Source organism: Heptranchias perlo, chromosome 17 (assembly GCF_035084215.1).
Source record: "Heptranchias perlo isolate sHepPer1 chromosome 17, sHepPer1.hap1, whole genome shotgun sequence".
Lineage (NCBI taxonomy): Eukaryota > Metazoa > Chordata > Chondrichthyes > Hexanchiformes > Hexanchidae > Heptranchias > Heptranchias perlo.
Window position 1 is genome coordinate 26703830 of NC_090341.1, and position 17928 is coordinate 26721757.

At 43.2% G+C, this 17928-nt stretch overlaps 1 protein-coding gene across 1 annotated transcript in view; it reads right to left on the minus strand.

The window, feature by feature from the left end:
* Positions 1-1463: 1463 nt before the first annotated feature.
* Positions 1464-17928, minus strand: part of dnah12 (dynein, axonemal, heavy chain 12) — a 239166-nt gene continuing 222701 nt past the window's right edge. The window contains exons 65-74 of the mRNA XM_067998764.1: positions 17742-17882; positions 17486-17623; positions 15441-15674; positions 13998-14186; positions 13690-13793; positions 10559-10763; positions 7162-7299; positions 6620-6711; positions 6387-6454; positions 1464-2600 (exon numbers count right to left, since the gene is read on the minus strand). Of these exons, the coding sequence (XP_067854865.1) occupies positions 2410-2600; positions 6387-6454; positions 6620-6711; positions 7162-7299; positions 10559-10763; positions 13690-13793; positions 13998-14186; positions 15441-15674; positions 17486-17623; positions 17742-17882 (1500 nt within the window). The 3' untranslated portion in view covers positions 1464-2409. The remainder of the gene's footprint in view (positions 2601-6386; positions 6455-6619; positions 6712-7161; positions 7300-10558; positions 10764-13689; positions 13794-13997; positions 14187-15440; positions 15675-17485; positions 17624-17741; positions 17883-17928) is intronic.

Here is a 17928-nt window from a genome sequence, read left to right on the forward strand (position 1 = left end):
TCTTTCTTTCTAAGGGGCCCGTTAACTGTTTATAAAATTATAACAGATCATTATCCCAGATTGTAATTAGCTGATTTTTTCCCCGCTGAATTGTTAAAAAAACATTGTTGAATGTTAAACACTATTTCACACAAAGGAATTATAATTTCTGATGAAACACAACAGGGGCAATTTTAACCCTGCCTGCTCGACGGAAACTGGGTGGGTGGGCAGTTAAAATCGCCCATGGGACTCACCTGACGATATCCCTCACCGATCCCACAGTGATGTATAGCTAAGACAATGTACCATAAAGAGCACCACAGTGTTCTTGTAGAAGACCTTGGTTCGGCTCCATTTCGAATACTGAGTTCAGTTCTGGTTCCCTCACATGGTGGGTGATATAGAAAGGTTCTGAGGAGGGCCACTAGGTTAATACTGATTTTAAAAACTCTTAGTTACGACGAAAGGCTCAGAGAGCTGCTGTTTTTTTTAAACTCTAGAAAAATTTAGACCTTTGGGTGACCTAATTTAAGTATTTAAAATGAAGAAGGGACTAGACTGTACAGGTCGACAGATTATTTGAATTAGATAAGTTGGGATAACGAGGGGAAATGTGTACAAACTACATAAGCATAGAACTAGGTTGCATGTCAGGAGGATATTCTTTTCCCAGAGGATCAATGATTTTTGGTATAAGTTGCTGGATCGTGCAATGGGGGCAGATTTGCTGCAAATGTTTAAAAGGGAGCTGGACAAGTTCCTGGAGGAGGCCGATATTGCTGCATACAAAAGGTAGGTGGGATGTTGGGTAAAGTACCTCATGGAACTGAGGAGTGGGAGGGGAATTTCACAAAATTCTTTCTTCTCGAAATTGGCCTAAGGTTTTTTTGATCTGGTTTATTCCTACCTCAGGAGATTACATGGCTGCTGGTGAGTAAAAAGTAAGGTTACCAACCCTCCGGATTGCCTGGGAATCTCCCGGAATGGCATGAATCTCCCGACCATCGCTGCCAGCAGCCAGAGAGAACTTCGCCCTTGAAATTTCTCGCCACAGTAACACTTCCCCACTCGCCCCCCCCGGGCGATGTCATTGGCTGCCACCGCAGAGAAGCATCCGGCTTGGTGATGTCAACTCCGCCGCTGCAGAGAGTCGGCCCCCACTTAGGTGTGACTGACAGCCAAACTGAATGGAGGAGAAACAGTCAGGAATCTGGGGGGGTGGTGGTGGGGGGGAGGGAGGCAGAGAGAAAGAGCAGGGCGAGGTGCAAGGGTGGGCTGGAAGAGGGTGAACAGAGACCAGGGGGCAGAGGATTGGGGCTCAGGGTAGGGGGGGGGGAGATTGATGAACGGGGTCAGGGAATGGTCACTGGGGGGAGACCGGGGAATGAGGGCCAAGGGATGGGGGTTCAAGGGGAGACCGGGGAGTGGGGGCCAGGATATTAGGGCTCAGGTAGGGGAGAGAGACTGGGGACTGGGGTGAATGGGGCTCTGGCAGGGGAAGAGAGTGAGACCGGGGAATGGGGTGGGGGTGGACAGGGGCCCAACATTTCCTGCAGAGCAGGGAGCAGCAGCAACAATGAGTGGGAGCAGTGCTGAGAGAGGAGCAGCCAGTAAAGGGGTGAGTGAAACCTGGGGACTTTACTGTGGGTAAATAGTGAAAGATTGTTTCCACTGGTGGGCAAATGGGGAACAAGGGGATGGAAACTGAGGATGCCCAGTGGAAGATCCAAGGGGGAAGAGAGAAGGAATGTTTTTGAACTGAGGGCTATTAGACCATGGAATAATTCAACATCAGTGAAACCTCCAGGAATGCCTCCAACCAGAGTTGGCAACCTTACTGAGGAGTATTGGGAGTTGCATTGCCTAGTTGCAACACAACTGAATGGGACAGATTCAATTGAGCAGCTGGCCGTCTTTATCCATTTTTTTGTATGTTTGTATAACATCATTTCAGAATAAGTGCAAATTTTGAGCCTGATAGCACTGATGATTCATTTTTGAGGAAAAGAGAAGGAAAACTGAAAAGGTTATACTAATGCTGCTGTAAATAGTTGTGTACTATTTACACATGCTTGTATGATCAGAAACATCAATCTCATATGGTATTTAATTTCATTTTCACATTTGAAGGGCAGTTTCTTTCGGGTGCCGAATTTCAATTTTATTTCCTCCCACATATTACTTATGGAAGCCCAGAACTTATACAGAAAGATCTTCATCCATGCTAATTAGAAATATAGTCTTTCTTTGTATAGATAATATTTAAAAACCATAACTATAAAAGTTTTAAACAAAACTAAAAATAAGATAAACAGTGAGACATGGTGCTTTAAAGTGCTCCGTTATAGATGACGTGTGCCGTGGCTGAAAATAAAATCAGAGTTCTATTTGAGTGCAATTTTGATATTCTTTAAAAAGTCCTTGGTGCTAGTCATCCAGCTGACAGAGTAGTGCGACACCACGCTTGATCCAGTGCTGAACTGGTTTGTCTGTTGGCAGAAGGATAGCAATAACAAAGTTGGTCGAGTGTCCGGTGGTCGATAGGGTTCCTTTGCGCTCACTTGTTTTGTAGATTGGGCAGATGTAGTCGGATGAAATCTTGAAGTCTGATTTTTTATCTTCAGCAAAAGAGAGTTCAATTTAATTTACATGCAATGTCCCACATTCATAGTTTTAAAATAATGTGACTGCTTATTACTTAGAAAAGAGAATGGAAACAGCTCTTTTGTTGAGAGTATGCTATCTACTTTTTAACCCTGGTTTTCATTTGTTACTGGTCTCTCCTGCTTATGACCAAGAGACCAAGCCAGGCAGGTTTTTGACAAAGAAACATGCAAGAGCAGCCCACAGCGAGATTCCCATGTGCCCTCCACTTGGTACCTCAACACAACAGCATAACAGCATAACAGCATACACATGGGCATTACCAAGCCTTGGCTCTGCCAATTTGCTCCTTAGCTCTCTGGATATAGAAAAATGGGATGTGTCCCTATGTAGAGTGTATGTGCAGTACATACCGGGCAAACAGAAACATGATACATGGGTATAGATTTCTTAGTAGGGTAAATTGGACATGGTATGGTAGTGTAGTGATTATGTTGGTGGACCAGTAATCCAGTGGCATAGACTAATAACCCAGGGAACTGTAGCAAACAGTGAGGAGGATAGTAACTGACTTCAGGAGGATATAGACAGACAGGTGAAATGGGCAGACACATGGCAGATGCAATTTAACACAGAGAAGTGTGACGTGATGCCTTTTGGGAGAAAAAATGAAGAGAGGCAATTTAAACTAAATGGTACAATTTTAAAGGGGGTGCAGGAACAGAGAGATCTGGGGGTGCATATACATGAATCTTTGGAGGTGGAAGGACTAATTGAGGAGGCTGTTAAAAAAGCATACAGTATCCTTGGCTTTATAAATAGAGGCATGGGGATAATTTTACCCCCCCCCACCACGACGGGCGAGAGAGGGATGGTGGGGTGGGGGACAGTTAAAAATTTTTAAAAATCGGGTAACCCAACCTAACCCAACCCACCATGAATGCGGCTGCTTCCATTTTAGCTGCGGTGGGTTTGGGCTCATCCAAGTAACCTGCTCTGGAGAGGCGGGTCCGTAATTAGAATATGTAAATGAGGCTCTGTTCCTGATATTTTGGCAGCCATTTAAATTTAACGCTGGCTGGCCGGCCGGGTTTTCCAGGGCTCGGGAAACCCGGCCCCTGAAGGGAGGAGGGAGATGCCGGTTCCAGCGGGTAAGTGCTTTTTAGAGCACTGCTTGTGGGCCAGGAGGAGCAGGAGTGCTTCCCCCGGCCCCGAAAGCAATTTTTCTGCCGCGATTGGCCAACCCCCTCCCTCCAAACCTATGCTCTCTCATGGTCCCCCACCCTCCTGATTGCCGGTCCGACACCAGCCCCCCCCAACCCACAATGTTTCCGATGGTCCTCAACTGCGGCCTTCTACGGCAGGCTTTCCTGCCCAGCAGCCGGCTACCCTATCAATCTGCCGAGCAGGAAACGGAGTAAAAAATTGATATTGCGATCTTGCCGAATTCCTCCGCCTCCCCGGCATTTCTGGGTTTCTCCCTGCAAACATGCGACCCCGCTCCCTCCCCGCCTCCCCATAAATATCGGGATCATAGAGTACAAAAACAAGGAAGTTATGCTAAACCTTTATAAAATCACTGGTTAGTCTCTAGCTGGAGTATTGTGTCCAATTCTGGGCACCACACTTTAAGAAGCCTTAGAGAGGGTGCAGAGGAGATTTACTAGAATTTTTTTTTATTCATTCATGGGATGTGGGCGTCGCTGGCAAGGCCAGCATTTATTGCCCATCCCTAATTGCCCTTGAGAAGGTGGTGATGAGCCGCCTCCTTGAACAGCTGCAGTCCGTGTGGTGAAGGTTCTCCTACAGTGCTGTTAAGAAGGGAGTTCCAGGATTTTGACAGCGATGATGAAGGAACGGCGATATATTTCCAAGTCGGGATGGTCTGTGACTTGGAGGGGAATGTGCAGGTGGTGTTGTTACCATGTGCCTGCTGCCTTTGTTCTTCTAGGTGGTAAAGGTTACGGGTTTGGGAGGTGCCGTCGAAGAAGCCTTGGCGCATTGCTGCAGTGCATCCTGTGGATGGTGCACACTGCAGCCACGGTGCGCCAGTGGTGAAGAGAGTGAATGTTTAGGGTGGTGGATGGGATGCCAATCAAGTGGGCTGCTTTGTCCTGGATGGTGTCGAGCTTCTTGAGTGTTGTTGGAGCTGCACTCATCCAGGCAAGTGGAGAGCATTCCATCACACTCCTTGTAGATGGTGGAAAGGCTTTGGGGAGTCAGGAGGTGAGTCACTCGCCGCAGAATACCCAGCCTCTGACCTGCTCTTGTAGCCACAGTATTTATATGGCTGGTCCAGTTAAGTTTCTGATCAATGGTGACCCCCATGGCACCAGGGATGCGGGACTAGAGAAGTTGTGTTTTTTCTTCTTAGAGCCGAGAGGGTTAAGAGGAGATTTAAAGGGTTTTTGATAGAGTAAATAAGAAGAAACTCTTTGCAGTGGAAGAAGGGTTGGTAACCAGAGGACACAGATTTAAAGTCATTGGCCAAAGCACCAGAGGTGAGATGAAGAGAAATTTTTTTACGCAGCGAGTTGTAATGATCTGGAATGCACTGCCTGAAAGGGTGGTGGAAGCAGATTCAATAATAACTTTCAAAATGGAATTGGATAAATACTTGAAGGGAAAAAATTTGTAGGGCTATAGGGAAAGAGCAGGGGAATGGGACTAATTGGATAGCTCTTTCAAAAAGCCAGCACAGGCATGATGGGCCGAATGGCCTCCTTCGCGTATCATGTGCTGTGATTCTATCATGAGTTCAAATCCCACCATGGCAGTTTGAGAATTTGAATTTAGTTTTAAAAAATCTGGAAATAAAAATCTGGTATCAGTAAGTGGCCATGTCGTAAAACCCAACTGGATCAATAATGTCCTTTAGGGAATAAAACCTGCTGTCCTTACTTGGCCTGGCCTACATGTGACTCCAATCCCAGTGTGGTTGACTCTTAACTGTCTTCTAAAGAGGCCTAGCAAGCTACTCAGTTGTATCAAAACCACTACAAAGAATGGCAGCAGTTCAAGAAGACAGCCCATCACCACCTTTTCAGGGCAACTAGGAGTGGGCAATAAGCTACATCCATATCCTGAGAATGAATGACAGTGATGCCCACATCATGTGAATGAATTAAAAAAGGATTTGTTTCCACCTGTGTCCGATATCTGGCTGACCAAAAAAAATACAAGAATGTCGTCTACCAAATGCTCTAAGTTGGGGTCCAATTCTGGACTGTGAAACAATATTATCTAGACTGCAGCTGGAGCTAATCCTGACAAATGAGCAGCTGCATTTGCACAGGCGGTGTGTCGCTCTGTGGGCCAGTTGAGAATTGACAATAATTATATGCCTGTGTTTAACTATAGGAGATGGAGCAGAGGCCAGGGTCACCAGGAACAAGAGTTGGGAGGAAGCAGGGGCTGGAGTCAGCTGGAGCAAGAATGGAAGGGAAACTGGCCTGGACTCATCAGCAGCAGTGGTATAAAGGGGGTGGGGCTCAGAATTGCTGGTTGTAACAGGCTGCTGAGGGGAAAACAATCTTACATTCGTTATCTTAAAATTACTAAATTAATGCTATAATATATTAATTGTTTTGGTAAATGCAATAAAAAAATGGCCCTGAAATTATGGTGTAAAATACCAGTATACAAACACTTAATATATTTGCCTGAATTTCTTTTCTCTGGACCTTGATTCAATTAATTGGGAAACGGTGTTAAATATTATCATTCTGTCCCTGATTTATAAATGATACAAGCAAAAAAAGGACATTTCCCCAAGAAAAATCAAAGCGTTATTTACTCACTTGGTATTATCCAGATAACTGGCATTGCATCAAAGAGGAGTTTTGGAAGTTGTTCAGCCATTAACCCTCTGAGAGGAGAGGGAAAATAATAGAATAAAAATCATAATAAGTTTGCAATAAACATTTCATATAATGTCAAACAATTACAACAGCACAATGTTAAAATAATTTTTATAGGATATTTTGCAAGTTCAAGTAGGAGTAACACAATCAATACAATTGTTCCTGCATACCTCTTTCGATCCCATCGGGCACCATCCAGGAACACTCCATGAACGTAAGCTCCATCTGGTGGAGACATCTCTGCTGTGTCTTTGAACAGGACCTAAAGAAATACAACATTCTTCAATTCCAGCTTTTAACCAAAAGCAAATTTAAAATTTCAACTATGAAGTATGCGTTACCAATATAACCACTGGAACAACAGGAAGAACTGTGAATATTTACTAATTCTAAGGAAGGGAGAATGTGATTGCAATTGCTTGGACTGACCACAATAAGCTGCCAGGTGTTAGGAACAACAACAATCCAGTCTGAGTTAAAATGTATACCTTAAATATTAGTTGCTTTGCTGTTCATTATGCATGGAATCTTACATTAGTGATAAAAACTGGACATTTGGGCAAAATTGGAATTCAGTGCTATTACAAAATAGTGGTTATACAATGGAAGTAGAAATTCCAAAACACTGACTTATTTGTTTGTATATGAGAGAGAAAGAGGATGAAAATAACAATAGAGAGTGATGGGACAAGCTTAAAGAGAGGGAGATTACCTCATACTCAAATCCCAGCAAGTCAATAGGTACGGTGTACTTTCTGGCATAGTTCTGCATGACTCCAGTCAGGAAGGCCTGGGTAAAGAAGAACCCAGACAACCAGAAGACATTGGGCTTTGTAGAATCAAACCAGTTCTGTCAGATATAAAGCACTGAATTAGGTTTATGGATTTGAGAATTTATACTCACGTTGCTTACTGAACTCCTCCACCGGCTGATGGCAAAATTCATGTGGGATGGTTTCTAGTCCCAGTCAATTTAGAGGCAAAATCTTAAATTGAAATCTGTCACCAAAAATGTTTTGCACCACCTTAACTGTCCTTCTGGTTGGGGATATTGCATTTACGTTTTGGGCGACCTTCTTCCAGGCAAGATGTCAGTGGGCCTTGGTGGTCATCTAACCCACTGACCTGAATATGACGCACTACCAATCCAGTTTTCTGATTTTTTTAATGATTTGGACTTAGGTGTACAGGGCACAATTTCAAAATTTGCAGATGACACAAAACTTGAGGAGGAGGATAGTAATAGACTTCAAGAGGACGTAGAAAGGCTGGTGGAATGGGCGGATACATGGCAGATGAAATTTAATGCAGGGAAGTGCGAAGTGATACATTTTGGCAGGAAGAACGAGGAGAGGCAATTTAAACTAAAGGGTACAATTCTAAAGGGGGTGCAGGAACAGAGAGACCTGGGAGTAAATGTGCACAAATCTTTGAAGGTGGCAGGACAGGTTGAGAAAGTGGTTAAAAAAGCATATGGGATCTTGGGCTTTATAAATAGAGGCATAGGGTACAAAAGCAAGGAAGTTATGTTGAACTTTCATAAAACACTGGTTCGGCCACAACTGGAGTATTATGTCCAATTCTGGGCACTGCACTTTAGGAAGGATGTGAAGGCCTTTGGGGGTGCAGAAAAGATTTACTAGTATGGGACCAGGGATGAGGGACTTCAGTTATGTGCATAGACTGGAGAAGCTGGAGTTGTTCTTAGAGCAGAGAAGGTTGAGAGGAGATTTGATAAAAGTGTTCAAAATCATGAAGGGTTTAGATAACGTAAATAAACAGAAACTAATCCCATTGGCTGAAGGATCGAGAACCAAAGGACACAGATTTAAGGTGACTGGCAAAAGAACCAAAGGCGATGTGAGGAAAAACATTTTTATGCAGCAAGTAGTTATGATCTGGAATGCGCTGCCTGAAAGGGTGGTGGAAGAAGATTCAATCCTGGCTTTCAAAAAGGAATCGGATAAGTACTTGAAGGGAAAAAAATTTGCAGGGCTAGGGGGAAAGAGTGGAGGGAATGGGACTAACTGGATTGCTCTTAAAAAGAGCTGGCACAGGCTTGATGGGTCGAATGGCCTCCTTCTGTGCAGTAACGATTCTATGATTCTAGTGCATCTATCAGTTCTGAAACAGCACAGGCTGTCAAGTGCAATTTCCTATGTGCCTTAGGTTGTACTCCCACGCTAAAACCTCTGGTCTCCACAGTTGCTTTAGCAGAAAATCTATTTTTATGTCAATAACTTAAGGCACTTGAAAGATGCTTCACATCCTATCTACTCATCCGATTTTTTGTTGCCAACAGTAGTGGTACGGGAAGCAATTTCTGATGCCAGTGGAGAGGATGGCCTTTACATAGGAACAGGAGTAGGCCATTTAGCTTCTTGAGCCTGTTCCGCCATTCAATGAGATCATGGCTGATTTGTGACCTAACTCCATATTCCCGCCCTAGCACCATATCCCTCAATACCTTTGGTTAACAAAAATCTATCAATCTCAGATTTAAAATTAACAATTGAGCTAGCATCAACTGTCGCTTGCAGAAGAGAGTTCCAAACTTCTACCACCCTTTGCGTGCAGAAGTGTTACCTAACTTTAATCCTGAAAGTCCTGGCTCTTATGTTTAGGCTATGTCCCCTAGTCCTCGAAGCCCGAACCAGCGAAAATAGTTTCTCTCTATCTACCCTATCAGTTCCTCTTAATAACTTGAAAACTTCGATCAAATCACCCCTTACTCTTCAAAATTTCAGGGAATACAACCCTAGTTTGACAAATCTCTCCTCGTAATTTAACCTTTAGAGTCCAGGTATCATTCTAGTAAATCTATGCTGCACCTCCTCTAAGGACAATATATCCTTCCTAAGGTGCAGTGCCCAGAACTGAACACAGTACTCCTGGTGTGGTCTAGGGCTTTGTATAGTTGTAGCATAACTTCTACCCCCTTGTAGTCTAGTCCTCTAGATAGAAAGGCCAGCATTCCATTAGCCTTTTTGACTATTTTCTGTACCCGTCCATGACATTTTAATGATCTACATATATGGACCCCTAAATCTCTTTGGACTTCCACTGTTTCGAGCTTTTCACCATTTAGAAAGTACTCTGCTCTAACCTTTTTAGGTCCAAAGTGAATGACCTCACACTTGCCCACATTGAAATCCATTTGCCACAGCTTTGCCCATTCACTTAATCTATTAATATATCTGTAATTTTATGCTTCCATCTACACTGCTTACAATGCTGCCTATCTTTGTGGCAAATTTGAATATGTGGTTCTCTATCCAGTCATCTAAGTCATTAATAAATACAGTGAATAGTTGAGGCCCCCAAATAGATCCCTTTGGGACACCACTAGTCACATCCTGCCAATTTGAGTACCTGCCCATTATCCCTATTCTCTGTCTCCTGCCGCTCAGCCAATTTCCTAAACAGGTCAATAATTTGCCCTCAATTCCATGAGCTTCAACTTTAGCTAACAGTCTCTTATGAGGGACTTATTAAGGTTGGGCAGACAGTCATTAATAGTTTTCATGATTAGCACTGTAGACAGCCAAAGCACCAAGGGTCTAGAATGTTGATCCCCATCTTACACGGGTCGGAGATTTTTTTTGGCTGGAAAGTAGAGAATTTAACGTGTACCGAGAACTCTTTATATGTGTTATATATGATATACAAAAGCAACAATGGATAATATAATAAAAGTCAGAGCAGCAGCAAAATTGACAAACATTGCATGGCAGAAAGACAAGTGAGGTAAATAATGAGATTACACATATTAGAGGGAGATTCATATAATATAGTGAAATTAAAAATAGACGAGAAAGTAATTTATTATATCTAATATGATACATTTATGGTTAATTTTACGCAATAAAATAAGTAAGGAAACTGATAAGATCTTTGTCGGTCAGTTATCAGTTGCAGGAGCTACATAAGTCACGATCAAAAAGATTGGAGTGAGCCAACTGAAAGAATTCTTTTTTTGTATGGCAGTACACTATTTATCCTAAGAAGTGGAGATACAAACATGTCTCGTCATTCATTATTGCCTAATTTTTGACTAATATTTTGGTTTCTAGCTATTTTGGGAACATGTTAAATGACATGATTTTTACCTGCAAGAATTCTAGCCGGGCCAAAAAATCGGTGATGTAGCTTCCCAATGGCTTGAGGCTGGGGTAAGAGCGTTTAGCCCACTGCTCAGGCAGTTTTCCAACAAGCAGACTTCCTGCTAGTGCCTCCAGCTCTGAGTCCATCACCACTAGACCTTTGATTGCTTTCTGCAGGCTCTGAAGGGTGAATCGTATTGTTCGGATTAAGCTGAAATGAGTAGACAAACAAAAAAAGTTGTACCACATGAATGCTAGTTTATATACTTTTCTTATGAAGTAGGCTGCAAACACATGAAAAGTATGGTTAAAAAGTTAGTTACAGAACAACATAGGAACAGGAGTAGGCTATTCAGCCCCTCAAGCTTGTTCAGCTATTCAATTAGATTATGGCTGATCTGTATCTTAACTCCATCCACCTGCCATGGTTCCATAACCCTTAATACCCTTACCTAACAAAAATCTATCAATCTCAATTTTGAAATTTTCAATTGACCCCCAGCCTCAACAGCATTTTAGGGGAAGATAATTCCAGATTTCCACTTCCCTTTGTGTGGAGAATTGCTTCCTGACATCACCCCTGAACGTCCCAGCACTAATTTCAAGGTTATGCCCCCTTGTTCTGGACTCCCCCGCCAGAGGAAATACTTTCTCTCTATCTACCCTTTCAACTCCTTGAATCATCTTAAACACCTCTATTAGATCACCCCTTAATCTTCTATACACAATGGAATACAAGCCTATTCTATGCAAACTATCCTCATAATTTAACCCTTTTAGTCCCTGTGTCATTCTGTTTTTTTTTATTCGTTCATGGGATGTGGGCGTCGCTGGCAAGGCCAGCATTTATTGCCCATCCCTAATTGCCCTTGAGAAGGTGGTGGTGAGCCGCCTTCTGAATCTGTACTGCACCTCTTCCAAGGCCAATAAATCTTTCCTGTGGTGTGATGCCCAGAACTGTAACATAACTTCCACTCTTTTGTATTCCAGCCCTCTTGAGATAAAGGCCAACATTCCATTAGCCCTTTTAAATTATTTTTTGGACCTGTCCACTAGCTTTTAGTGATTTTTGTACTTGGACCTCTAAATCTCTCAGCTCCTCCACAAATCCTAGCTTCTCACCATTTAGAAAATACTCTGATCCATCTCTCTTAGGTCCAAAGTGGATAACCTCACACTTCTCCACATTGAACTCCATTTGCCACAGATTTGCCCACTCACTTAATCTATCAAGTGAGTGGGCAGCTTTGGTGTCCTTAGCAAACTTGGATATACGACTCTCTGTTCCTTCATCAAAGTCATTTATAAATATAGTGAAAAGCTGCGGCCCCAGTACAGATCCCTGGGGACACCACTAATCACATCCTGCCAATTTGAATGCATACCCCATTATCCCTACGCTTTGTCTCCTAACCCCTAGCCAATTCTAATTCTATTAGAAAATACTGGGCGCTAAATTGGGCCATGTAGTGCCCATTGTTTCGGCGCTACACGGCCTCTCCGATATCCAAGATGGCGTCTTGGATGCGCATGCATGTTTCCTGCGTGACGTGCGCCAGACGCCATCTTGGTATAGGAGTTTGCTCAGGCGCAGATAAGAAACGCTGGAATCATGTAAAGTAGGGAGAAAATGGCTTCAATCAGTGTGCAACGCTGAATTAAAGTGATAGACACCATTTTGGGACTTAACGCTCAGCTCAACGCACAGTCTTAACCCCGACCATCTGAACGTGTCTTCGAGTGCCTGAAGGACCCCCCCCACTGGCGCTATTTAAAGGGACCATGCAGGATTTACAAGTTAGTGGCTGGATTATTGCCACTGGCTGCTGAGACATTTGTAACTGTTTTTGGAGGTCTCCTAGACTTCAAGGGACATAGCCTAACATTTAGAGCCAGGACGTGTAGGAGTGAAGTTAGGAAATGCTTGTACACGCAAAGGGTGGGAGAGGTTTGGAACGCTCTTCTACAGACGGCAGTTGATGCTAGCTCACTTGTGAATGTTAAATCTGAGATTGATTGATTTCTGTGAACCAAGGGTATTAAGGCATACGGGGCTGAGGCGGGTATATGGAGTTAGGTCACAGGTCCACCATGATCTCACTGAATGGTGGAACAGGTTCAAGGGGCTAAATGCCACTGCCACTTGCTGCCTCTTGATATGCGCCACCTTCTCCTGCAAGAAAGCGAGGCATGTGCCTGGGTGATGTGCCTGTCATGGTTGAATAGCTGCCAGTGTGTGTGGCCTGTGAGTTGTGGGTGGGCGGCTTGAAACAGTGGTAATGTGTAAGGGCGGGAAGAAGCATCTGATGGAAAGAGTTTATTGGTATGTGGGGATGGAGGGTATAGTGCGTGGAGCAGTTGGTAGGAGATGCCACTTGACAGTTGACCTCACTCACCTTGCCCAGTCATGTGAAAGCATTGAACTTCTTCCTGCACTGCATCCATGTTCATGATGCTGTGCGCCTGGCATTGACTTCGTCCCCTGCTGCCTCCCACTGTCTTTTGAGTATATGTCTGGTGGGCCTCTTGACCCCCCCCCACCCCCCACTGCGGATATCGGATGTCCCTCCTTCTGTCCGCCTCTTGCACCCAAGGTCTCTAGTGCATCAGCAGAGAACCTTGGTGCATGCACTCTCGCAGGCGTACCAACTCAGGTCAGCAGATTGGTGAGGTCTGATGTGCAGTTTGGAGAATATGGGATTTAGTAATGCGCAACCTTTTTTCAATGTTTTATCATAACTCATGTGTGTAAACATAGGGATGGGATTTGCACCTGTGTTTTACGTGTGCGATGTTTGATCTCTGTTCAGACTCCATGCAGACAGTAGACTGTTATTTTCAGCAAATAACAGGTACAAGCTACCTTTAAGAGATTGCTAAGAAACATCTTCCCTTTAAGAGATGGAGCTCCCTCTGGTGGTGGAAAGTATGAATTGCATTCATTCCACGTGCAAGACCTGGAAAGGAACGCCGGTTGCAGGTAAGTGCTCCCTAGGGACCAAACTTGCATCTTGCCTGCCCAGAGTCCGTCGGGCGTGGGGTGTTAGCGCTAACATCGCCCAGAACGGACCCTTAACCAATTTTCCCCCCACTGTATTTTAAATGTCTTACTCATGTGAGGGCAAAACTCTACTTACTTATTGAATCGCTCCATCTCTTGCACTAACACTGTGTTCATGCTTTCTTCATATTTTACTGGATATTTGATCAGAGCTTGTTCAATATCATAATCTTTAGGCAGCTGGAAGAGAAATATTCACAATATTTGTTTGATAACTGACAAAGAATAAGTCAAAATATACAGAAAAAAACCACTCCCTGAATGAAATGCAGAGTTCTTTGAACATAGCTATGAATGTTCTTATTGATAGTGTCATGCACTTTGATATGGAACATTTGTGTAATGAAGTGGTATTAGCAGTAGTTGCTTGGACATTCTAAGTACCTTTTCCAGGATGTCCTTTGCAATATCATGTAGTACGTGATCACCGGAGCCAGATGAACCTCCCTGTCCGCTGCCTCCCTGTGTTAGTAGCAGTGAGTCAAACATTATCTTGGTTTGTTGTAGATCCTTTGAGATGTCTACATTTTCATGCATTCCAAAGACCTCTGGGTGCTGAGTGGGGGGCAGTTTCTGTGGCGACAGCAAAATATGTTAAAGGTGACATTATAAAACAAGAGACAAAGTGGCCAAATTTCAACTGCTGGCTGGCTGATTCTTACCTTAAAAATGGGTGGCTAGCAATTGCAAATTAGGGTTGGACATCTCAGCCACCCCTTGGATGCCCCAGGCCCACCTGATGCAATCTGTAAGTGGCTGAGCAGCACGGCTGCCTGAAACAGGCGAGAGGCTGCTTACATATGCAAATTGAGATTCAAAGGCTAGCTGTAAGACTCTGATTGCAATTTTCAGGAGCAAATGGATGGAGCGTGTGCAGCCAGTTGTACCAGACGTGAGCGGCCTATCCAACGGTCCTTAAAGGGAACCAAAGTGCTCGTCCGGGGCCCACTCAAAATACCATGGGCCTCCTCCGAACTGTCAAAGCCCACCCCCAAGATTGACCTAGCCTGTCATCCCCCCTCCCCCCACTCCACTCCCTGCCCCCCTCCCCAGGATCAACCTGCCAGCCGGCTCATTGTGGCCCCCGGAACCAGCGAACTGCAGCAGGATGCCCGCTTGCCACCCACAGCTTGCCGGTGGCATGCCAATGAGCCCAGGGCCTCAAAATGGCTCGTGAATGGGCGGGTAGAGTGGTGGCTAAGTCGACTTCATGCCCATTTTGGGTGCTACTTGAAAATTGCACGCAAGAAATGTGAAAATAATTGCTGAGATTTTCAAATGGCAAACATTTTGGGTAGACTAATGAATCAAATTTTGAAGTAATGTTATACAAATTGCATTCTAAAATTGTGCTGAATTCTAAAAGAATCCACAATAATAACATTTATGTTTTGATTTTCAAAAGTATAAATTTCGGTCTGGAATAAGTTAAGTAGATTAATTTAAAGTTTTTAGATCTATGCTAGTTAAAAAAATTTTTTAAATGGTCACGTAAAAGGGACGTGAATGAATGAGTGAGCTGAATAACCTTTTCACCTTCTTACTTTCTCTTGTTCTTAGAAAACATATTGTGCTGTGGAAGTATTCATGGATAAATTGTAACCATTTTAATTGTTTATTTTCATACCGAAAATGAAAGTCAGCATTAAAAAGTTTCCGATTAAAAAATTGTTAGCAACAACATAAAAAGCATAGTATTGATATTAAATGTAAAATGTGTATCATTTGAGTTAGTCTTTCAGAAATGTAAACAAAGTAAAATTATTTATCATCTAAATACATGAATAAAATATATGTTAAAGTGAAAATCAATAAATTGTGAAGTACCTTAATGAAGTCGATGTAGTCATCATAGGTCCCTTTGGGAGGTGCAATGTAATTTCCACTGGGGGAGAATGAATACCTTGGGTTTTCTATCAACTCAGGATTGTAAAAATCTGCCAGAATTGTCATCAGTAGACGTCTATCCCAGTCATCTGTCACACGGCCCCCATAATTACATTCACCAGTCAGATATACGATGGCTTCAAATGGAACATTGTCATATTCATTAACGAAGAGCTGTAAACCATGCAGACAGGAACATTAAAATATCATGAAGTAAACAGAACATGTTGCCATTAAATCTGGAAGAAAATGGAGATAGAAAAATCTAAAAGGGGTTTAAGGTCCCTTGGGCAGCAAGTAGCTAAGCAAAACAGACCTGCTGCAATCCTAAATTAGCTGAAGTCGCCTGGGGCAAGTGTAAGAACGCCTCATCGCCAGAGCTTTCAAACAAGCACCAAGACCTAGCTTGGCTGGTGGTGAGAAGGGCCCTTCCCGTCAGATCCTTCATGCACTCCCGGGCTCTCAGCGCCACCGCGCGCTGTCCCAGAGGAGGCTGCGGTGGAGACGAGACCGTCACCCATCTCCTTATGGAATGTGCCTTTGCAAAGAAGGTCTGGAGAGAGATGCAGTGGTATCTGTCCAGGTTCGTCCCGAGCAGTTCCGTAACACAGGTTTCTGTGCTCTACGGGCTGTTCCCGGGGACGCACACCGAGACGGACATCGGCTGCTGCTGGAAGACCATCAACTCGGTGAAAGACGCCCTTTGGTCTGCCCGAAACTTGCTGGTCTTCCAGCACAAGGAGCTGTCCTCGACCGAGTGTTGCAGACTGGCACATTCCAAGGTCCAGGACTACGTGCTGAGGGATGCACTGAGGATGGGTGCGGCCGCCGCAAAGGCCCTGTGGGGAAAGGCAACCGTTTAGAGCCTTCCCGCCATTGTAAACCGAGGGGCTGCAATCAGGGAAAAACCCCCTCGGGCAGAATGTAAAATTCAAATTGCTGTAATGTACCTGTAATGAATCTGAAATGGACCAGAAATGAATCTGTAAGCAATAATCTGTGTTGACGTATGATGCAATGAGACACCCTAGAGTGTCATGAACTGCAATGATGTCCAATGTGTTCATTGTACTGCACTTAACGTAACCTGCAAATTGTATAATCTGTATTGTGTACGTTTGGAAAGTGATATGACAACTGTTTTGTATGTACTGCTGCAAATTTTATGAATAAAGTATATTTTTTGAAAAAAAAACAAAAAAGTGTAGGTACTATAGTTGTCTTTAATGTCCTTAAGCAAGGGAAGGGAAAATCAGCCACAGTTCTCAATCCCGATCAGAGTGTAGCAATCCCTACTGGAAGTGCACTGTGTGAATGTTCGGTGAGGATAGGATCTGGATCTGCTGCCGTGCCCCCCAAACAAAACAAATGAGGCTGGTCAGGGGAAAATTATACCTTCTAGCATACGTATGTGCAAGCCCAGATGAAGTGTACATTCAACCACGTAATCTGTGATTTTTAGGTTTAAAACTTTAATTTAAAATCTTACTTATAGATTTAGATAAAAATGAAGAGACTTGGTAGAAAAACAGGTATGGTCGACTGTTTAAAAGATTGATTTGGATGGGGGGTGGGGGGTATTTGAAAAGGTGAAACGCATGTCACACATACCGAATTTAATGTATAATAGATATTACATAAAACATCTGTACAGTTTCAGAATACGAATTATTTAGATTAATATTTCTTTATTACATTATGATTCACCTGGATAAAATCACCATAATTTAGTACAATGAAAACAAAGAAATTCTAATTATCAGTTCTTATACACAGCTCTTTCAAGCGATGATTTTTCAATGTTTTACCTGTACAGTACAACACTAGTGATATTACACCATTTATTTTTCTTTGTGTACTGCTTTGAGATAAAGAGGTTTGTAAGCCAACAACGAGTGAACAAAAAAAAACTCTAATTAGAAGCTGATCATCATCCTGCGTGTGAATTGTTTGGTGCACTGTGTGCTGATTTCTTCATTTTTTACCTGTAACTGCCGAATACTGATACGCAGGTCGGACTCATTAAATCCATATGGAATATTCCAGCCAAGAGGCCCAAACTTCCTCCTCTCCTGTACAATTGCATGGAAAAAGCAAACTCCATAAAGAAGTTTCTCCCAGACCTGATAGAAGGATATGAATAGATTGTAAATAAAAGAAATAACTAAAAAGAATACAATGGAAGGATCTGATAATCAAATTTAACTCTAGTATTTTGTACAGCATGAAATCTGAACTGACCAGTTCCTTTCCTACGCACTCGTTGAAAAAAGTGGTGTCAGAGATAGGGTCAGTGAGGAAGGATTGGAGTAGGTTTAATCGAAGACCAGTGGGAGGTTCGTTGGTCATCTTCACACCATTCTGCAATATGGTCACAGGAAACTGCAACAGAAGAAAAATGGCAGAATAAAATAAAGTGTCACATGTT